A 22,455-nucleotide genomic window follows, 5' to 3' on the forward strand; every position below is an offset into this window, starting at 1 on the left:
GCAGGAGCGCTGTCAAATAAAAACATGACACACATTTCGAATACATACTTGGCCCAGGTCTATGTCGTTACTAACCATGAAATATCCTCCTAAGACCAGGCAATTCATTTTTGTCCTCTGTAGGGGATCGAAGTCCCTGGTCTTAATTCTATATTCAGCTGTGCTGAAACCTACGCTACAAGGCACATTCAATAAAAATTAAATAAGTAATGTTTTTTGAAAATATTTCCGCTACAACATTTCTCTTTTTCTTATCCAAGGGACTTGTGTTATGTACAAAAAAAAAAGCGAGAAATTCTTTGTTGTTTTTTTTTCTGGCGGATCTGTGTACCGGCTTGGCCGGTGTCTCTGGCTGGTGTCCTTCGCCGGCGCTGAGTTTCCGTGGTTTCTGTTTCCGTGGCGATCGTGCGGGTAGCCTCGCTCACGGCCCCGGACTCGTACCCCGCTCCTCGGCGGGGCAGCGGAGCGTCGGCGCGTCTCCGAGCCGAATAAAGCTTTGATAAATGAAACGGGGGCGGCGTTGAGCTGAGTGGGGCTGACGCGCCGCGCAAACAGACATTACTCCTCCTGAAGGGCTGTTAGAGAGAGAGAGAGAGGGAGAGAGGGAGGGAAGAGGGAGAGGGAGGGAGAGAGAGAAGAGGGAGAGGGGGAGAGGGAGAGAGGAGGAGAGGAGGGAGAGGGGGATGGAGAGGGAGGGAGAGGGGAGGAGAGGGAGGGAGAGGGAGGAGAGAGGGGAGGGAGAGAGGGAGGGACAGAGGGAGAGAGAGAGGGAGGTAGAGAGGAGGGAGAGGGGGAGGGGAGGAGAGGGAGGGAGAGGGGAGAGGAGGAGAGGGAGGAGAGGGAGGGAGGAGAGGGAGGGAGAGAGGGAGGGAGCGGGAGAGAGGGAGAGGGAGGGAGAGAGGGGGAGAGAGGGATGGAGAGGGAGGGAGCGGGAGAGAGGGAGAGGGAGGGAGCGGGAGAGAGGGAGAGGGAGAGGGAAGGAGAGATGAGCAGAATTCAGCCGAGCTCAGTGTGTATAAACCGGTCGTCTCTGCTCTGGTGTCGCTGACTCGCCCGCGGGCCTTGGGCACGCAGACAGGTCAACCCCCAACCACCCCCCCCCCCCAGCGTTCGCCTCAGGTCCTCCCCCCGCCTCGTACCCGTGTCTTTCTCTCGGTGCGTGCAGACCTGCGGGGGTTTGGCGGTTAGAGGCCGCGGTGAGCGCATTAAGACCCTGTCGCAGGCGATCCGGGTGACCGACCGGGCCGGCCCTTAAACTGAGGGACAGGAAAGCGTTAAAACCCGCGCCCGCTTTATACTGCGCCCGTACCTGTCATCGGGGGACGGGGGGCGGGGGGGCAGGACACACACCACCCCCGCATCGAATGAACCGCGATCTTCTGGGGCTCCTCAGGGCCCCCGCCTCGCTGGAAGGAAAGCGTTCTCCCCCGGCTTGACTGACAGCTGTCACTCAAGGATGAGAGAGCGTTTTTTTTATGATCACAGCTCTCTTGTGCTTTTCACTTTGCTCTTACACACCCCGCTGTCTGACTTGACACCTGGAAGTGAGGGGGAGCACTACCTGTTCTCCTGGGGGTATTTGACGAATGGGAGGCAAGCCCACGGATAGGTTTTTATGCTGCCGCTGGCTGGGAGACAGCACCCCCAGGTGGCTGGGAGGGGAATTTTATTTTGGGAGTTGTATCAGAGAAGACTGGTCACATCATTCTTGTCTGCCTGTGTATGGGTGGTTTTGTTTATGGTTCGTCTGTGTATGTCTTGTTGTGTGGTGATGTTATCTGTCCGGTGTGTTGTCGTGTGTGTGTGTGTGTGTGTGTGTGCTGTGTGTGTGTGTGTATTGCTGTGTGTGTGTGTGTGTGTGTTGTTGTATCTGTCTGTGTGTGATGTCTGTGTGTGTGTGGTGTGTGTGTGTGTGTGTGTGTGTGTGTGTATGTGTATCTGTCTGTGTGTGTATGTCTGTGTGTGTGTGTCTGTGTGTGTGTGTGTGTATCTGTCTGTGTGTGTTGTTGTGTGTGTGTTGTGTGTGTGTATCTGTTGTGTGTGTGTGGTGTTGTTGTGTGTGTGTGTGTGTATCTGTCTGTGTGTGTGTGTGTGTGTGTATGTGTATGTGTTTCTGCAGATTAAGTGTGACCAGTACTGGCCCAGTCGTGGCACAGAGACCTATGGGATGACCCAGGTGACCCTGCTGGACACCATAGAGTTGGCCACCTTCTGCGTTCGCACCTTCTCCCTGCACAAGGTAGGCTGTTGGCGCCCCCTGTCTGTGGACACTGGGCGAGTGCTTGTATTGTAGCAGTGTTGCCTCACACCCAGGGGCTGCATATCCCCTTGGAGACCTGCAGGGGGAGACATTTTCCACTCCCAGGTCTCCAAGGAGACTACAGGCCCCACGCGAGCCTGCTATGAGGACAGCGCACAAACGCAGCCAACAACAACAAACAAAACGAAACCAAATATGTGAGGGTTAGGCAAGGAGAGGAACCTCTTTACAATGGTCTGTCTCTCGCTCTCTCTCTCTTTCTCCATATAGTTTTTTTCTTTTTTCTCTCTTCCTTCCTGTCTCTCCTCCCTTTTTTTAATCCGTCATCTTTTAATGTTCCTCCGCCAACAAGAAATCAAGCACTCAGCTACGGGGGGGAGGGGGGGGTGGCATTACATTCGTAATTGCTGCCTTTGCGTAGCAGTCTAGCAAAAATGACCCGAGGAGAGAAGGAGAGGAGGGGAGAGGAGAGAAGGAGGAGAGAAGAGGAGAGGAGAGAAGGAAGAAAGGAGGAGAGAAGGAGGAGAGGAAGAGGCAAGAAGTAGGAGTGGAGAGAAGGAGGCGAGGACGAGAGAGGAAGAGACGAGGAGAGAAGGAGGAGGAGAGAGGAGGAGAGGAGAGAAGGAAGAGAGGAGGAGAGGAGGAAGGGAGGACGAGAGGAGGAGGAGAGAAAAGAAGGAGAGGAGGAGAGGAGAGAAGGTAGAGTGGAGGACAGATGGAGGAGAGAAGGAGAGAAATAGAGGCAGAATCCAGCCCCTCTGTGTTGAGATGCCTTAACGCACAGGACTGCGTTAAGTTCAGGTCCTGGTGCTGACCCCAGTAAATCAGGGTGCCGTGAGAGAGAGGGAGAGATGTTGGGGTGTGGATTTCACTGAGGGGTGCTGACGGCTCCTCTTCCTTTATAGGCCTGGTATTCACAGCTTTCTGTCTTCCATTTTACTCCCCTACTTTCTCCTGCTTTTCTCCTCCCTTTTCCATCAGCACTCTCTCTCTCTCTCTCTCTCTCTCGATCTCTCATCTGTGTATCTGTTCTGTATCTGTTCTAGCTACACTTTGTTCTTTCCCTTTCTCATATCTCATATCTGTGGTTTCATCTCTCTTTCCCTCTATATCTCTCTGTCACTTTCTGTCTCTTTTTGCTCTCTCTTTCGCTATCTCAGTCTTTTATCTCCATATCTGTTCTGTATCTGTTAGCCACTAGCTTTGTTCTCTCTCTTTCCCTCATTCTCATATTTCATATCCAAGGTTTAATCTCTCATTCCCTCTATATTTCCCTGTCACTCTTTCTTTCAGTCTCTTTTTTCCCTCTATATCTCTCCCTTTCTCTCCCTCTCTCTCTCCCCCCCCTCCTCCTCTCTCACTCTGTCTCTCTCTCTCTCTCTTTTTCTCTCTCTCTCTCACTGAATTGAGGCTGGCTCTTCTCTCAGGGAATCAACTGTGATGTCATCAGGTTCCATTGTCCCTTTTGTCCCCCGTTCCACCAGTGAAATCATTTCATATGATTCCATTGAGTTTACAGGTAGCAGTGAGTCAACTCACAATAAATGCAAATGCTCACAAACACACACACACACACACACCACACACACACACACACACACACACACACACACACACACACACACACACACATACCCCCAGGCAGAGGCACCACAAGCCAAAGAAAAAGCATCCAGACATGTGCATATCCTGCAGTGATAAACGTGTACAAACACAACTTTTTTTTTTAAAAAGCCAGCCGCTCACCGGTTACTGTGAAATGCAGCTCTACTGCAGAAGTCAGTGATGTGAGTGTGTCCAAAACAAAAAAAAAAACAAACTAGGTCAGTTTTCATTTAATTACGTAGTTTATTTATTCATTTATTCAGGAACAACTGTGTCAGGGAAGCGGTAACGCTGCATTCAAATGCGAAAACATCCTTTAAAGAGCTTCCAGAAAGACAGGAGAATTAGAGGGCAGGGCTGTGTGATTTGTTTTTATTTGTTCATTTTTTATTTATTTTCCGTTTCTCGTGTAGAGAGAGGCATAGACACTCTCTGTTAGTTTTTACTGAGTTCATATCCAATGTTCATGCGTGATTTAATTTTCAGTGTGGGAGTTAATGCTGAGTGTACGAGTTAACATCTAAAGTTATTGTATGAGTTGATATTGAGTGTATATATAGTGTTAATGTGTGAGTTAATTTGCGTGTGTGTTTAGCTGCTCTCTTCTCATGTCCCCTGTGATGTTGCTGTGGTAACCACCCCCCGCCCCGCCCCCTTTTCTCTGTTTCTACCCCAAACGCAGAATGGCTCGAGCGAGAAGCGGGAGGTGCGGCAGTTCCAGTTCACCGCGTGGCCCGACCACGGCGTGCCGGAGTACCCCACCCCGTTCCTGGCCTTCCTGCGGAGGGTGAAGACCTGCAACCCCCCCGACGCCGGCCCCATCATCGCGCACTGCAGGTCAGAGCCAATCGCTTTGCAGCGTACTGCAGGTCTGAGCCAATCGCTTTGCAGCGTACTGTGGGTCAGAACCAATCACCTTGCAGCGTACTGCGGGTCAGTCAATGGCTTTGCAGCATACTGTAGGTCAGAACCAATGGCTTTGCAGCATTCTGGGGACCAGAACCAATCATTTCACAGCATACTACGGGACAGAACCAATCACTTCACTGTATACTGCAGGTCGCCATATGTAATGTGGTTTACATACAGGTAACTACATATCCCATAATTCACAGTGGGCTGTGTCAAGTGAGCCTGTGATTATCCACTACCATCTCAGCACAGCACAATACAATCAATTGTATTTAATGGAGCTCAGTGTTATCTCATTATGCATGTTAACTACATATCCCATAAGGCACAGGGGCATGTAGCTGGTCCATTAGTTCTGCTCCTTAGTGTAGCGTAGTCCTCTGCATGTAATGGAACTCTGTCTTATGACATTAGTTGCAGCTAAACTACATGTCCCATAAGCCACTGGGGTGGCACGTAACTCAGCCATTAAATCTGCTCCTTAGTGCTGCACAGACCTATGTATGTAATGAAACTCGGCATCGCGACATTGAGTACGGTTAAACTACATGTCCCATAAGCCACTGGGGTGGCACGTAACTCAGCCATTAAATCTGCTCCTTAGTGCTGCACAGACCTATGTATGTAATGAAACTCGGCATCGCGACATTGAGTACGGTTAAACTACATGTCCCATAAGCCACTGGGGTGGCACGTAACTCAGCCATTAAATCTGCTCCTTATTGCTGCACAGACCTATGTATGTAATGAAACTCGGCATGGCGACATTGAGTACGGTTAAACTACATGTCCCATAAGGCACCAGTGCGGGGGCAGCACTTAACTCACCCATTGGTCCCTCAGCGCGGGCGTGGGCCGCACCGGCTGCTTCATCGTGATCGACGCCATGCTGGAGCGCATCAAGCACGAGAAGACGGTGGACATCTACGGCCACGTGACGCTGATGCGCTCGCAGCGCAACTACATGGTGCAGACGGAGGACCAGTACAGCTTCATCCACGACGCGCTGCTGGAGGCCGTCGCCTGCGGCAACACCGAGGTGGCCGCCCGCAGCCTCTACTCCTACATCCAGAAGCTGGCGCAGGTGGAGAGCGGCGAGCACGTCACCGGCATGGAGCTGGAGTTCAAGGTACGGCCGCCGCCGCCGAGGGGCATGCTGGGTAATGTGTCATCATAATACTGCTGCTGCTACTGATAATACTGCTGGTACTACTACTGCTGCTAATACAGCTACTACTGATAATAATACTACTACTGCAAATAAGAATACTACTACTGCTGCTAATACAACTACTGCAAATAATAATACTACTGCTGTTTGTAGAAATACTGCTGTTTACTACGACTGCTAATACAGCTATTCCTGTTATTAATAATAATAATAATTCTGCTAATAATAATACTACTACTGCTGCAAATGATACTACTGCTGTTTGTAGAAATACTGCTGTTTACTACCACTGCTAATGCAGCTACTCCTGCTAATAATAATAATACTACTGCTACTACTACTGCTAATAATACTACTACTTACCCCCATCACTACACTCATAGGAAAGGTTAAAAAAGCACCTTAGGTGGCACCCTTAGGTACATAAAATTGTATCTCTAACCATGGGTTTAATAATTCATGTATACCTTTTTTTTTTGCTTGTAAAAGGTACTTACTGGCATCAAAAATAGAACATTATTGTACCTATCAGGGTTAGATTTGGGAAATTTCATCCTAAAACGATAAAAATGCACCTCACCTTTATTCCTGAGAGTGCACGCGTCTCGTTTTGGTGTCCCGCCTGGCGCCGGCGCCAAAAATTAAATAAATAAAAACGAGCGGGCCGGCCGGGCGCGGCCGTCAGAGTTAGTCATCGTCTCGGGGCAGCCGCCGGTCGGCACGGCGACGGTCGCCCCGGCGCCGAGCCGCTCGGTCACCTGACCCCGATAGACATGAGCTAAGTGATGTTAATGGATGGGCACAGGCTCTAAATGTCGACCTTCGCACCGTTGCATTGTGGGAAGGGTAGAGGGGGAGAGGGGGTGCAGGGTAGAGGAGGGGGGGAGGGGAGGGGGAGAGGGGGTGCACAATCTAACGAGACAACACTGTACAGTTCCCCTAACGAGCACCGAGCCGTCAGCTGTACATTGTAACAGTCGTGTTCACTGCAGATTAGGAGTTGAAATAGATTAAATTGGTCATAACGAGCATTAAAAATGGGTGAGATTATCGTGTCGCATTTTCCGTAATGTTGCTGTGCACACGTTTTCTGTTCTAAAGCACTCATGAATATGCCTGTCCTGTAAATGCCTTCCTTGGCATGTTATTACATCTCTATAAATCATTCATAAGCGAGGGTTGGAATGCTGTTAAGGATGACACAAGCGTGTGTTATGTAAGCGGGGGTTGTGTTACGTAAGTGTGCTCCATGACACAATGAGAAATTGTGTTATGTGACACGCAATTTGAGGTCTTTGAATATATGGGGTTCAGTCCAAGTGCAGAAAGTCTCTCTCAGGATGTGACACACATCATCAGACTGTTTCCCAACTATACTTCTAACAGTTTCGGTTCTTCACTTTTCTTTTTTCGCCCGAAGAAAAATGTGATGCATAATTTGTACAATCCAACAGGCATTATTACTGTGTGTGTCCCTTCTCTGTTTTTAGAGAAGAAAGTAGTCATTTGTTGTTGTTAAAAAAAAAAAAAAAGAATAAAGGCAGTGCTTTCTGGCATATGGCGAAGTCAGAAGACTTTTTGACGGGGGCTACATGCTGAAACTTGTACGACTGATTTTGTTTATATTCATCGTCGCTGTCCCCTGGTACCCCAGCGAAAAAAGCACCGGAGCTCATTTTCATTCTTCCCGCTCGTCTCGTCTCGTCCTGGCTCTGGTGTTCCGTTAGCGACTCGCTAACGCCCCCTGTCTGTTTCCACGGCAGCGGCTGGCCAACTCCAAGGCCCACACGTCGCGGTTCATCAGCGCCAACCTGCCCTGCAACAAGTTCAAGAACCGCCTGGTCAACATCATGCCGTACGAGGCCACCCGCGTGTGCCTGCAGCCAATCAGGGGGCTGGAGGGGTCCGACTACATCAACGCCAGCTTCATCGACGGATACAGGTGACCTGCCGCGGCGTGTGTGTGCGTGTGAGTGAGTGTGAGTGTGTGTGTGTTTGTGTGTTTATGCGTGTGCTTGTGTGTGTGTGTGAGTGAGTGAGTGTGATGTGTATGCGTTACGAGTGGGGTGTGTATGTAGAGCAAGTGGTGTTGTGGCCAAGTGCCTTGTGTGTAGTTCAAGAGACGCTGTGTAATGTGGCCGTGTGCGTGGCGCGTGTGCTGTGCAATCAGGGGTGGAGGGGTGATGTGTCTATAGCAGTTTGACGGGTCAGTGCTTGCGGTGTGTGTGCTTGTGGTGTGTGTGTGTTGTGATGTGGAGTGTGTGTGCTGTGTGTGTGTTTGTTGGTGTGATGTGTGTGTGGTGTGTGCTTGTGTGTGTTGGTGTTGGATGTGTGTGTGTGTGTGTTGTGTGTTGCGATGTGTGTGTGTTTGTGCTGTGTGTGTGTTTGGTGTGTGAGGTGGTGAGTGTGTGTGTGTGTGCGTGTGAGAGTGTGTGTGTGAGTGTGTATGCATGTGTGCACTAACGGACACACACAGCCTTTTTGTGCAGATCCAGCTGCCACACACTGGTGTCCTGGGCCCTGATTGGCTAACGAGCGCGTGTGTCTCCGCCCCCACAGGCAGCAGAAGGCCTACATGGCCACGCAGGGCCCGCTGGCCGAGACCACGGAGGACTTCTGGAGGATGCTGTGGGAGAACAACTCCACCATCGTGGTCATGCTCACCAAGCTGAGGGAGATGGGCAGGGTGAGCCAGTCAGGACCCCACCAGCCCCCAATCCTCTCTATCTACACCCTACTTCAGTCTTACCTCCCTGTACCTGTCCCCTCCTCCCCAATCCTCTGTGTCAATCATACCCCCGTACCTCCCCCGGCCTCGGCACACCTAATCATACCCCCTGTACCTGTCCCCCCTCCCCTATCCTCTCTGTCTACACCCTACTTCAGTCTTACCTCCCTGTACCTGCCCCCTCCCTCCTCCTCTGCATCTACCCCACCCTTACCCCCTCGAACCCCACAATCCTCTGTACCTGCTCCCCACCCTTAGCCCCTCTGTATCTACCCCTCCCCTTCTGCCCCTCCCTCCTGTGTGCCTGCCCACCCTCTCCTCTATATGCCTGCCCCCCCCCCCCTCTACTACCATTGCCGTTGCCGTGGTTACAGGCGGGCTGATTTCCCGCTGTTACCCTCTGTGCCCTGCTGTGGGAGATGGTGTGAACCTGGACAAGATGCTAAACTGCATGTGAAATCGCGTGTCTTACCCACGCCTGCTGCTACAGTGACCTAATGCAGCCACGCTTCCGTGGATCCAACTGACCCTGCTGTGTGTTTCTTTGTGTTTGTGTGTGTGTGTGTGTCCGTGTGTGTGTGTGTGTGTGCTTGTGTGTGTGTGTCCGTGTGTGTGACTGCAGGAAAAGTGTCACCAGTATTGGCCTGCGGAGCGCTCCGCCCGGTACCAGTATTTCGTGGTGGACCCCATGGCGGAGTACAACATGCCCCAGTACATCCTGAGGGAGTTCAAGGTCACCGACGCCAGAGTGAGTACCGCCTCTCTGACCCCCCCGGCCATCTTAGGGCCCCTTCATCTTCCTCAGCCCGTCATCATCCTCGTCCCGTCTGCCAAGCACCTGTCCTCACACCGGGGGACGCATGCTTTACCCGAAACACGCTCCATCTTCATCCATCCATCCATCCATCCATTATCTACACCTACTTTCCCAGGGATCTAGAGGGAGTGTTTTTTATTTTTTATTTTACCGGAATCTAAACAGTTTACGTTTCTGAAGGTATGTGTTTGGACGCGGTTCTGTTTACCGAAGACGCGTTTCTGAAGAAGCCGGAAATGCAGAGACCGCGAGAACGAGCTGGTTTCTGCGTTTCTTTCCTCTTTCATCCGAGCCGCGCCGGCCGCCGGGCGCTCGGTCGGACCGCCGTCTGTGTCCGTGGCAACAGCGTTTCCGTGGCGATGGAGCGCCAACCATTACATCATCCCCTCAGACGAGGCCGGCTGGCCGCTTGCTCGAATCCTTCCCGAGCCGCTAGCAAACAGACGCGTGTTTGCGCACGGGCCCTTTAATCAATTCCTTATTACCGAATCAGTTTCGCAATCTGTGCGGAAGCTGTTTGACGTGCGTGTGGACATTCGCGTGAGGCTGTGAGACGCCCCTGACTTTGAGAAATTTCGGGGGCCCTGATTGTGTTTCTGATCCATGGTCTTAAATAAAGGAATTAAAATGTGTGTGTGCGTGTGTGTGAGTGTGTGTGCGTGTGCGTGTTTTTGTGTGTTCAGCTAGAAAGGTAAATAGCTCAGGCTCTGTTCAGTTTAAACTGCCACATTTAACAAAGAAAATGTGTTTGTGTGTATGTGTGTGTGTGTGCGTGTGTGTGTGTTTGTGTGTGTGTGTGTGTGTGTGAATGTGTGTGTGTGCATGTGTGCATGCTTGCGTATGTGTGTGTTTGTGTGTGTGTGTGTGTGTGTGTGTGTGCTTGTGTGCTTTGCGTATGTGTGTGTGCGTGCGCGTGCTTGTCAGAAAGGTAAACAGCCCAGGGTGTGTTCATTCTGAGCTGTGCCTAATTGTGATTGAACCATCAAAGCGGCCCCACTTGGGTAATCAGGTTGTGTTGCACACGTTCCTCTTCCTGGAAAATGAAAGGCAACTTTAATCAGAGGTGACTGGTGTAAGCTGGGGGGGGTATGCAGGATGTGGGAGGGGGGCGCCACTTTGAGTAAGAGCTAGGGCATGTTCAACCTTCATGTTTTAATTACAGAAAGCCCACACAGGAGCTGCCTCTCGGTCATTTCCTGTTTTTTTTGGGGGGGGGGGGCGCGAGCAGCGGCTTCTTTATGTTGTTTTTTTGTTTCATTCTTCATTAGAAGGTTAGCAGGGGAAATGCTTTTTGGGTGGCTGCACACGCGACTGAACGGGTAAACAGTGTATGTGGGGACAGTGTGTGGGGGGGCGGATGACTGCAGACAGGAAGGAAGCAGAAACACATCCCATAAACCGCGCGCCGCGTTTACCTCCGTGGAACTCGCTCTCTCACGCTCAGAATTCCGAGAGCGGGGGGGGGCGACTCTCACTTCTGTGGGGAGGGAAAAAGAACCGGACCCCCCCCCCCCCCAACAGTATCAGCCCACAGATACGAGCAGGACGGAGACCTGCAGGAACAGGGTTGGGAAGCCCTGCCCTAGACTGTGCTGGTTTGATCAGGTGCATTGTGGGGATGGAGACATCAGGGGGGACAAATGAGGCAACAGGCGAAGCAACAGGGTAAGACTCTGGATGATGCAAGTATTGGTTTCTGTGGTTCTTCTACCTTACCCCCCCCCCACCCCCCGAATTTGGCGGCTTCCCCCCGGCGGGTCGACCCATCCGTCAGGCTCGGCGACGCGGCACTCGAAGGCCGGCGTGTCCCATCGATTATTCCATTTAACGGACGTCTCCAAAAAGAAGACGCTTGTCACGGCACGCGCGCTATCGATTTCCCTCGACGGAGAGTTATTCTGGTAAAACGAAGAAAAAAAAAAAACCAACAGATTAAAAACTGGGACAAAATGGGAGAAAAGGAACAGGAGGAACACCGCTCAAGACGTGCAGCGGCGCAGGTGCATGATGGGATACTCCTCAACTGTGTCCTTTTTCGTTTGTTACCCTATAAATGACACGCAGACAGCACATTTAACTGCTGTGTAGTGCAGTGTGCAGGCTCAGAACAGGCCGAGGTTCGACCCAGGGGCTGTGGAGCGGCGATGGGGAATGTGGAGGCCCTGGGACATGGAGACACGCGCAGTTTGCGTGTGTGAACTGTCGCTGCGGGGCGGCTTTGACCCTGGTGATCTGGGGTCCTGGACAGCGTTTCAATTTCAGATTCGGTTCAGGAAATCAGGGCCCTCTTTCCAAAAGCAGGATTACTGAGTTTGGCTGGCTGAGTAAAAACCCGGAACCCCTCCCGAATCTGGAACGTGGACTGAAGTAGAAAGAGCCGTCTTGGGATTTTACTCAGCAGCTAGCTCAATAATCCTGCTTTGTGGTGGTACAGGCCCCAGATCGATTGGGAAAAAGCCCCCTGTAGAACATTATGGGCATTTTTTTCTCACTAATTCATGAATTGAACATTGAAATAATTTCCTGAATTAAGCAGGCTTCAGCGTAGCATTAGCCCTGGGGCCTGGGAGTTTTGGTTTGGTAGCGTGGGGGGGGCGGGGTGTTTGGACTGGCAGGGGGTGTGAGCCGGTTTTGGCCGAGCGGCGCTGACGCCTCCCTCCCTTCTCCCGCAGGACGGGCAGTCCAGGACGGTACGGCAGTTCCAGTTCACCGATTGGCCGGAGCAGGGCGTCCCGAAATCCGGGGAGGGCTTCATCGACTTCATCGGCCAGGTGCACAAAACCAAGGAGCAGTTTGGGCAGGACGGGCCCATCAGTGTACACTGCAGGTGAGCACTACCTGCAGCGGGGGGGGGGCATTACTGTACACTGCAGGTGAGCACTACCTGCAGCGGGGGGGGGCATTACTGTACAGTACAGGTGAGCACTACCTGCAGCGGGGGGCATTACTGTACACTGCAGGTGAGCACTACCTGCAGCAGGGGGGGGCATTACTGTACACTGCAGGTGAGCACTACCTGTGGCGGGGGGAGCATTAGTGTACACTGCAGGTGAGCACTACCTGCAGCGGGGGGGGGGGGGCATTAGTGTACACTGCAGGTGAGCACTACCTGTGGCGGGGGGGGCATTAGTGTACACTGCAGGTGAGCACTACCTGCAGCAGGGGGGAGGCATTAGTGTACACTGCAGGTGAGCACTACCTGCAGCAGGGGGGGGGCATTACTGTACACTGCAGGTGAGCACTACCTGCAGGGGGGCATTATGTACACTGCAGGTGAGCACTACCTGCAGCAGGGGGAGGCATTAGTGTACACTGCAGGTGAGCACTACCTGCAGCCGGGGGGGTGGGGGGGGAGGCATTAGTGTACACTGCAGGTGAGCACTGCCTGCATCAGGATGGGCCCATCACCTTTTATAGGGCAGAATTATTATTTTTTGTTTATTTTCTGTTTCTCTCTTTCCTTGCCCTGCTTGGTAACCTGTTGCAAATTGACAAAAAATATTCCCAGGGCTGTGCGATTGATTGACAGCCGCGGCTCCGCTCACATGCACATCGCGTGTGCGCTACAGTATCCATTCTGTGAGTGAATGCAAGGAAGAAAAAAAAAAAACACCAAGCGGTGGAGGGGTCGCCGTGTGTGACAGTTTTCCCCAAATCTTAAACGCGAGATCTAGACGCACGGAACTGCTCTCGTGGGACGAGTCCGTTTGGGGGGTTTATCACCGACCGCGCCCCCCGGTTCTGAGGGGGTAGTTTTTTGGCCGGCCCTCGGTGACGGTCACGTTTACCCATAAGCCCCCTGTCCCCGGCGGCCTCCAGGCGACTGTCTCGGCGACAGTGTGGCGCCCGCGGACCGACTCACGGCAACGGTTAACGGGATTATGGGGCTCCCGCCGCGCTCGTTATCAAAGACCCCAGCCCCCCCCCTTTAAACGGCGTAATGACTGCCCCCCCGCCATGATGCACGCTGCCGTCGCCTCACCTAACGACGGTAACCGAGCTGCCCCTCCTCCGCGCCAGGGGCTCAGCGTGCTCTCCTGATGCGCTCCAGCCGGCACGCCTGTCAATCAAAAGCCAATACGTAAAAAAAAAAAACGAAAAAAGAGCGCATTGAGACCAGCGATGGGTGTTACACAGGTGGGGCCTGGCACAGGCGATGGGTGTTACACAGGTGGGGCCTGGCACAGGCGATGGGTGTTACACAGGTGGGGCCTGGCACAGGCGATGGGTGTTACACAGGTGGGGCCTGGCACAGGCGATGGGTGTTACACAGGTGGGGCCTGGCACAGGCAATGGGTGTTACACAGGTGGGGCCTGGCACAGGCGATGGGTGTTACACAGGTGGGGCCTGGCACAGGCGATGGGTGTTACACAGGTGGGGCCTGGCACAGGCAATGGGTGTTACACAGGTGGGGCCTGGCACAGGCGATGGGTGTTACACAGGTGGGGCCTGGCACAGGCAATGGGTGTTACACAGGTGGGGCCTGGCACAGGCGATGGGTGTTACACAGGTGGGGCCTGGCACAGGCGATGGGTGTTACACAGGTGGGGCCTGGCACAGGCGATGGGTGTTACACAGGTGGGGCCTGGCACAGGCGGGGCCTGGCACAGGCGATGGGTGTTACACAGGTGGGGCCTGGCACAGGCGATGGGTGTTACACAGGTGGGGCCTGGCACAGGCGATGGGTGTTACACAGGTGGGGCCTGGCACAGGCGATGGGTGTTACACAGGTGGGGCCTGGCACAGGCGATGGGTGTTACACAGGTGGGGCCTGGCACAGGCGATGGGTGTTACACAGGTGGGGCCTGGCACAGGCGATGGGTGTTACACAGGTGGGGCCTGGCACAGGCAATGGGTGTTACACAGGTGGGGCCTGGCACAGGCGATGGGTGTTACACAGGTGGGGCCTGGCACAGGCAATGGGTGTTACACAGGTGGGGCCTGGCACAGGCGATGGGTGTTACACAGGTGGGGCCTGGCACAGGCGATGGGTGTTACACAGGTGGGGCCTGGCACAGGCGATGGGTGTTACACAGGTGGGGCCTGGCACAGGCGGGGCCTGGCACAGGCGATGGGTGTTACACAGGTGGGGCCTGGCACAGGCGATGGGTGTTACACAGGTGGGGCCTGGCACAGGCGATGGGTGTTACACAGGTGGGGCCTGGCACAGGCGATGGGTGTTACACAGGTGGGGCCTGGCACAGGCGATGGGTGTTACACAGGCGGGGCCTGGCACAGGCACAGGCGATGCCAGGGGAGCTGGGCGACGTACCCCAGCACCTTGTTTCTCACCCTCCTCCACGTTTAGGATGTTACCGCGTTACCGCTGGGGTATCGGGCCCGGCGCGTGACACGGCTGTACCAGTGCATTGTGGGATTGATTACGTAGTCAGCTTCGGACGGGATGGGTGGGGGAGAGAGGGCTAACGTCGGGTCATCGGTCAGTCTGTCCGTCAGTCAGACTGGCACCAGTTTATCGTGCTGTACCTGTGAGAACTTCCTCCTGCAGCAGGTCCTCCCCCCTTTCCCCTCAGCCAATCACCATCCTGCCTGTCAAGCAGTTCCCTGCTTTGTCAGTGTGTAATCATGTATGCATGCATGGTCTACCTCTCCCTCCCTTTCTCTTTCCCTGTCTTTCTGTGTTTCCCACTCTCTCTCTCTCCCTCTGTCTATCTCTCCCTCCCCCTCTCTCTCCCTCTCTATTTCTCTATTGTTTTTTTGTGTCTGTCAATATAGGTGGTTTGTGGGTATCTTTTTTTATCATTAATAATAAATGGAATTCAGAAGTCTCTCCCTCTCTCTGTCTCTCTCTCTCTCACTCTCTCCCTCCCTCCCTCCCTCCCTCAGCCGTTCCCCCCCTCAGTATCCCTATCTAATAGAGCCATATGGTTTTGTTATTAATTGCCTGATTACCTTCGGTGAATGGGAGCGTAAGCCTTTCCATTCACCGCAGATCCAGGGCTGTCGGATTTGAAAGCCTCTCTGTTTGAAGCGCTGCGATGGAGTCTGAGAGGCGTGTGATTGGCCGTGACCGACTCGCAGCATAGAACTGGGGGGGGGGATTTAGAGGAGGAGAAGGGGATTGTGGGAAGGGGAGGGCCCACCAGGAGGACTTCTGACTGTCCCTTCCGCCATATAGTCACTCCGAAGTTTTTACATCAGGACACAAATTATCCCCCCATCCCACCCCACCCCCACTTCTTCACATTTATTTTTGAAAATGGAAAAAATAACCACTGTACTTTATGTTATGTGTCAGTAACTGCTGTCATCTTTGAGCTGGAGCCGGTACTGCTAAGCTTTCCATTGGTTCATTTCGCTGCCGGTTCTGAAATGGGTGTCCTATTTCAAGATGTAAAAAAAAAAATCTAAAATACTTAAGACTGTTTTATTCCCTGCTTGGGAGGGGAGGGGTTGTCATTGTGTAACTGTCACTATTATGCCCCCCCCCCCCCTTCCTCCCCATATTCAAGCATTTCAAAACTATCATGGGGGGGGATTATAAATCTGTTGTCAGTTTGATTACGGTCTCGTTGGTGAAGGGGGGTGTGGGGGGGGTAATGTCACACTGGAAGAGGCTTACGGAGTGGGGACCGTGGTGTTGGGGGATCAGGGCGAAGGCAAGCCCTATTTCGGGAGCAAAGTTGTGCACGGGGCTCAGTGGAAATGGGATGTGCTCCCCCCCACTGAGGAACCAGGCCAGTGGGGGGTGTGGTGGGGGTTATGGACCCTGGGCAGTGTTCTGGGCGGGGTGGGGGGGTCGGGGGGGTTATGGTTTTAGACCCAGTTTAAAGCCTCACATTACAGGCCTCTGAGGCAGGAAGGTGGGCTGCATGGGGGGGGGCAGGTGGGCCAATGTGATTGGTGGGCAGGTTGTCATGGTGACACTGTTCTTCTGACTGGGGCAAGTGAGAGGAGAAGAGAGAGAGTGTGTGTGTGTGTGTTTGCTCTCCAGGTCCCTCTGTTCTGTGTCACACTGAACACTGAAATCCATGTAAAAACCCTCACAAAGCATTATGGGTAGGGTCAGCTGACGCCAGTCCCTGTGTGTTGCAGTGCGGGCGTGGGCCGGACCGGAGTCTTCATCACCCTCAGCATCGTGCTGGAGCGCATGCGCTACGAGGGCGTGGTCGACATCTTCCAGACCGTCAAGATGCTGCGAACCCAGAGACCCGCCATGGTGCAGACCGAGGTGAGCGGAGTGTGTGTGTGTGTGCGTGTGCGTGAGTGTGTGTGTGTGTGTGTGTGGGTGTGAGTGTGTGTGTGTGTATGTGTGTGTGAGTGTGAGTGTGTGTGTGGGTGTGTGTGTGTGTGTGTGTGGGTGTGAGTGTGTGTGTGCGTGTGTGTGAGTGTGTGTGTGTGTGTGTGTGTGTCTGTGTGTGTGTGTGTGTGTGTGTCTGTCTGTGTGTGTGTCTGTCTGTCTGTCTGTGTGTGTGTGAGTGTGTGTCTGTCTGTCTGTCTGTCTGTGTGTGTGTGTGTGAGTCTGTGTCTGTCTGTGTGTGTGTGTGAGTGTGTGAGTGTGTCTGTGTGTGTGTGTGTGTGTCTGTGTGTGTGTGTGAGTGTGTGTGTGCGTGTGTGTCTGTGTGTGTGTGTGTGTGCGTGTGTGCGTGTGTCCGTCTGTTTGTGTGTGTGTGTGTCTGTGTTTGTCTGTCTATCTGTCTGTGTGTGTGCGTGTGTCCGTCTGTTTGTGTGTGTGTCTGTGTTTGTCTATCTGTCTGTGTTTGTGTGTGTGTGTGTGTCTGTCTGTGCGTACATGTGTCTGTCTGTGTTTGTCTGTCTGTATGTGTATGTGTGTGTGTGTGTGTGTGTGTCTGTCGATCTGTCGGTCTATGTGTGTCTAGGAGTGCTTATGTGTAAGAAGTGCTTAACTCTTTTTATGTTTTTTTTCTCCGTACAGGACGAATACCAGTTTTGCTACCAGGCAGGCTTGGATTACCTGGGGAGTTTTGACCACTATGCAACGTAAAAAGCCATCGTGTCCCCCGCCCTGCCGTCCCCTCGACAGTCTTCTGAGCCATAGAAACTTGCTTGAAAATTGTGAATGATGACAACAGAAAAAAAAAAATCAGTAAAATCATGAAATCAAAGCCAACTTAAATATAAAATCGAGTAAACGCCATCGTATTTGGACTTCGAAGGCAGCGAGGGAAGGTTTTTTTTTTTTTTTGAAGAGAATCCATCACAAAAAAACGCCTAAACCCCTCGCTCAGGAACTACAAGAGAGCAGGAACCAAAACGGAGGCTCGTGCTGTGGGGGTGGGGAACAATCTAAGTGTCGGACTGCTAACCTTACCTCAAGTGTTCAAACGTGGTGGAGGACATTATAAATATTTTGTAAACATCTAATACAAAACTGAGTATGTGAAAAACACTGCAACGTACGTATACAGCAAGTGAAGGAAAACAAATCGGGCAGAGCAACCTAATGACAGAGAGATACATTTTGACACCATCCCCCCCCTTCAAAAAAACTAATTAATAGAATATAACCGATACATATTAACACGGATTGTGATTTTTTTTTAAATTATAAGTGAATGAAAAAGGATTGGGATGTACCATTTTAGATTGGAGGTGGGTTTTCCGATTTTGCGTATAGGGGTGTTGGGGTGAAGTGTCGCCATGAATTTAGAGCCCAAATGTTGGTCGGCGCAAGGCGATGGGTTCGTCCCCAAAAGCTCTGCTGTTTCTTCTGTACGTGAACCGGCCCGCGCTCAAACAAAAACCACATCGGAGGGAGAAGAGCGAGAGAAACGATACGAAGATTTTTTTTAAAAAGCGTTGTCTTGGCATCCCCCCCCCCCCCTCTCAGTTTCACCCTCAGCCACCCTGAAAGTGTCCCTCTTTTCCCGAAACTCGAGCCGGTACCGGACTGGAAAAAGGGCGTGTTCGCTGTAGCCCCACCCCCCCGGACTCCAGCTCGTAAAAAAAAAAGCGAGGGAAGCGGCCCGACTGTTGGCATCGGCGGAGAAAATGGCGGCGTTTTGGCGGAGAAGAGGAGCGCGATGGACTCGGGGGAGCCGGGTTTCGATTGTTCTGCAGCGCGGGGTGGGGGGTGGGGGGGGGGTTCTTTTTGGAGGCCCTTCGTTGCGTTTGGACGCTCGGCTCGGATGGGTCTCGGTTGTCGTTCGTTAGCCGACGGTCGAGTGCGAGCGAGCGGCTCGACTCCGTTCGTCGTTCCGACGCGTCAGAAAGGGCCGGAGAAACCTTCGCCGACCGCGTCCGTTCCCTTCTCTCACTCTTCTGTGACGGGCACCAAAGCGGCTCGCAGTGTTTCTCTTCGACGTGACGTCCTGCTGGTGTGGGGGGGTGGGGTGTGGGGGTGGGGGGGGGCGTCTACTCCTTCAGCGATTGGTCAGGAAGGAAGCATTGTGAAGAAAGAAAAGGTTCAAGAAGGTCTTTTCCTTGGTTATCCCAGTTTACTCAGTGATGCCCAACATCCTTCACTAACATTTTACCCATGTGCCCATTTGAATTTTTTGCATTTTTATTATTATTATTATTCTTCTTATTATGATTATTATTTTTATTGTGTTGGTTACTGCCGATTACCAAACATGCTGCTTGTGTTGTGTGAGCTGTACTGAAGCTGTGTAGCAGCGGTACAGGGAACGACGGTCTCGTGTGATCCTGTGATACAAAATGGCGGTTTGAGCTCGGCTTAGGAAAGTGCGACCCCCCCCCCCCACCCCCACCCCCTCGGTTATTACTGTCCTATTGGGTCGTACATATTCAAAGCTCGGTAGCGTACGGTGTAATGCCTCTCCCGTCCAGCATTGGAATGGGAGGGAGGGCGAGGGGCGCTCCAGTCACAGCTGCGCACGTGCAAGTTCCATTTCACAAAGCATCTCCACAGCTAGGGACCTCCCTAGAACAGCACTCCATACCCCTTCCCCACCCCCACCCCCCCTTTTCCCAGCATCTGTTCCCAGGACCCAGAATGGGGGGGGGGGGGGGGGGGGGGGGGGTTCGAATCAGGAGGACGAGGTGTAGGGGCGTGGTCTTTTACCCTCGTTCCCGCTGCTGGGACTGACCCTGCCTCCCTCTCCCAATGGTCATTCTTTTGTGAATGCCATTGACTGAAGCGGTTCGGGACCCAGCCGTGGGCCTGGTGTAATAAAAAAAAAGGAAAAGCCCCTTCAACACGACTTCACTTGCACTCCGCGAAACAACCCTCTCCATTCCAGACGCGAGAGGACGGACAGAACGAACGTAGCGTCGCGTCACGGTTGCCACGGAAACAGAATGGCGGTATCAGCACACTGCCCACTTGCCTGACAAAGACCCACCCCTTCCAAATATACGACTCCCCCCACCCACCTTCCCCCCCACCACCACCACCCAACTCTTAACAAGGAAGGGAGTACTTCAGAGTGAATTGTAAAACGAGCTGTGTGTTGTCGTTCTTATTTCCAAAAAAAAAAAAAAAGAAAGCCTTATTGTTACTGTAACGTTATGAAATGTCATATTACTATGATTATGGGTTTGTTTTCCCCCGACTTACATTTTATTTCTCCTGGGTTTTTATGTTATTTTATTTTATTTTTCTTAAAACAGATATTATTCACAATATTAGCAGGAAAAAGAAAACGCTTATTTGTTCAAATTATGTTAAAAGACATTATATTTTTTCACTGTAGAAATGTTAAGTATACCGTATCTGTGTGTATGTATATATGTGTGCATATACATATATATATACTCACACATACATCTATATTTAAACTGAGAATATAAATATATATCATCCCGAACGCTAGTATACATTTCGCTTTTTCTTTTTTCTTGTTTTCATTTTTGTTTTTTTTTACCACTCATGAACTTTTAATTGCTCATGTACAAAATAAAAATCCTTTTTATAATAATTTTTATTTGTAATCATAACTTTTGGAGGAGAGGGTACTGGCCTAGGGCTATTGCTGCAATCGTTAATTGCTACCACTTGGTGCCCACGGTGTAGAAAGGCTTTTTAATTATTATTGATAGTAGTAATGGTATTAGCAAAAGTATTACTTTCAAAGTAGTAGATTAACTGGTCTACTAAACATTGAATTTGGGGCGTAATTTGATTATAACCAATTAATTCCTGCTGTACTTGCCACATTTAATCAAACTGTAAATTACAGTAGTTTACAGTGCAGGGACTTTTGCCCACTTTCCCTCTCTGGAATTGTTTTTTATCACTTTGTTAATTTTAGTTGTGCTAACAGTTTTAATCATGCATTTGTTAAATACCAGTTACAGTCCAGAATATAATACATGTAAATAAGCAAATATATTATAGGTATTTGTATAATTTGACCCTAATTTTCTTTTCTGTAAACAAAATGAAAAATACAAAAAAAAAAAAAATTCTTCTGCTAACTGCAAATCTCCTGGTGTTCTTCGAAGCCCTGTTACCCTTGGCAACGTTTATGCAGAATTCTGGTCCCTGTTTTTCATTACCTGTTTTTTTTTTTCCTTTAATCCATCATTCGGTTTATCTTTTTTTAAAATATGGGCAGTGTTCCCGGGGAAAATCTCTCAGCACTGCCAGCCTTGCACAGCGTGGACATCCCAGCTGGGTCTGCAGCTCCCTGGGTTACACACCTGCATTGTGTGGCCCACCCCCTGCTTCTCACATCTGTTTTTTATTCGTTTTTTTGTTTTGTTTGTTTGTTTTTTTTTAAGATAAAAAGATCTGGTTTTCCCAATCCGCCCTATTACCCTGTCCCAGACGTGGGAGACAACAGCCGTTTCGAGGACAGTGCCCTGTCAGGATGGCCCTCGATTGGGGCGATCTTATTTTGTATTTTTTTTTTTTAATTTCTTTGCGTGGTTTGTGTTCGAAAATCAAATACATCAAATACGTAGTCCAATCCCCAAAGAAAAAACTTTTTTTTAAATTACTTTTTCTAATAGAATAAGAAAGAGAAGCGTTTGGGCGTCCAGTGCCTGAACAGCCAAGGAGCGATCTTTAGTGCGTGCACCGCCAGAGAGAACAGGCGGGAGACCCGGCGATTTTCGGACGTTTGCTTAGAGAGCTGTGCTGTTGCATGCCTCCATCCACTGCCCCCCCCCCCCCAAAAAAAAAAATTACCCCGTCTCGTATGAATTCTGTGTGTATGACATTGTCGGAAAGCTCTACGAATATACAGAAACATGCCATGTTGCTTTTTTTTTTTAAGGGACACAGAATGAATTGTTATATCAAACGGACAACAAAGCAGAACAGGGAGAGGCGCTTGGGACGGTGAGAAGGGGGATGCAGGATCGCTCTTCCTCTGCTTCTGTCCTGGGTCCCGCTGAGGTCTGGGGGGTTTGTGTGTACCATCCATCATCAGAACCCGGGACGCCGAAGACAAAAAAAAAAAAAAGCCCTCCTTTGGACTCGACTTGGCGAAAAAGGACCCACACCAAACTATAAAAATGAAATGAAAAAAAAAAAACAAAAACAAAAAAAAAACAAATAACAAACAAAGCAGAAAAAACTGAGACCGCTGGAGTCTATGGAAACTTATTCAACGTGTTATTCTGTGACTTATTGTGAAAGTTGCCAGACTTCGAAACTAAAGAACAGCAGCCAAACTAGTGGAGCCTTTTTTTCTTTTTCTTTTTTCCTTTTTGTTTTTCGTTTCAGGGGGGTGAAATATGAAATGGGGAGGGGAAAAGTTTAAAAATATATATATATATAAATACAACAGCCAACATGAGGAGTGGAAAAAAAAAATAACACAAATAAAAAAAAAAAAGTCTTTCTTTGTATGAGGGCCAAACGCTACTGCTTTCAAACTGTCACTTCTAACTGAAACAATAACTGGTTTAAAACCACTGTGTATGTAGATATGTTGACTTTGTATTAAAGAAAAGGTTGTCTGAAAGTAGGGACTGTTCCTTTATTTGAGTCTCACAGTGCCTGCTGATGATGATGATGATGAATTTCACTCAATCGACTGACGACTTTCTGGCACGTAAGTTCAAA

The 22,455-nt window shown here is 50.9% G+C and overlaps 1 protein-coding gene across 1 annotated transcript in view; it reads left to right on the plus strand.

Annotated features, from left to right (window-relative positions):
* Positions 1-21,946, plus strand: part of LOC135254071 (receptor-type tyrosine-protein phosphatase S-like) — a 254,574-nt gene extending 232,628 nt beyond the window's left edge. The window contains exons 28-36 of the mRNA XM_064334022.1: positions 2,120-2,239; positions 4,548-4,702; positions 5,621-5,906; positions 7,712-7,890; positions 8,508-8,634; positions 9,299-9,424; positions 12,166-12,320; positions 16,551-16,686; positions 17,392-21,946. Of these exons, the coding sequence (XP_064190092.1) occupies positions 2,120-2,239; positions 4,548-4,702; positions 5,621-5,906; positions 7,712-7,890; positions 8,508-8,634; positions 9,299-9,424; positions 12,166-12,320; positions 16,551-16,686; positions 17,392-17,460 (1,353 nt within the window). The 3' untranslated portion in view covers positions 17,461-21,946. The remainder of the gene's footprint in view (positions 1-2,119; positions 2,240-4,547; positions 4,703-5,620; positions 5,907-7,711; positions 7,891-8,507; positions 8,635-9,298; positions 9,425-12,165; positions 12,321-16,550; positions 16,687-17,391) is intronic.
* Positions 21,947-22,455: the final 509 nt, after the last annotated feature.

The sequence above is a fragment of the Anguilla rostrata genome, chromosome 4 (genome assembly GCF_018555375.3).
Source record: "Anguilla rostrata isolate EN2019 chromosome 4, ASM1855537v3, whole genome shotgun sequence".
NCBI classification, from domain to species: domain Eukaryota; kingdom Metazoa; phylum Chordata; class Actinopteri; order Anguilliformes; family Anguillidae; genus Anguilla; species Anguilla rostrata.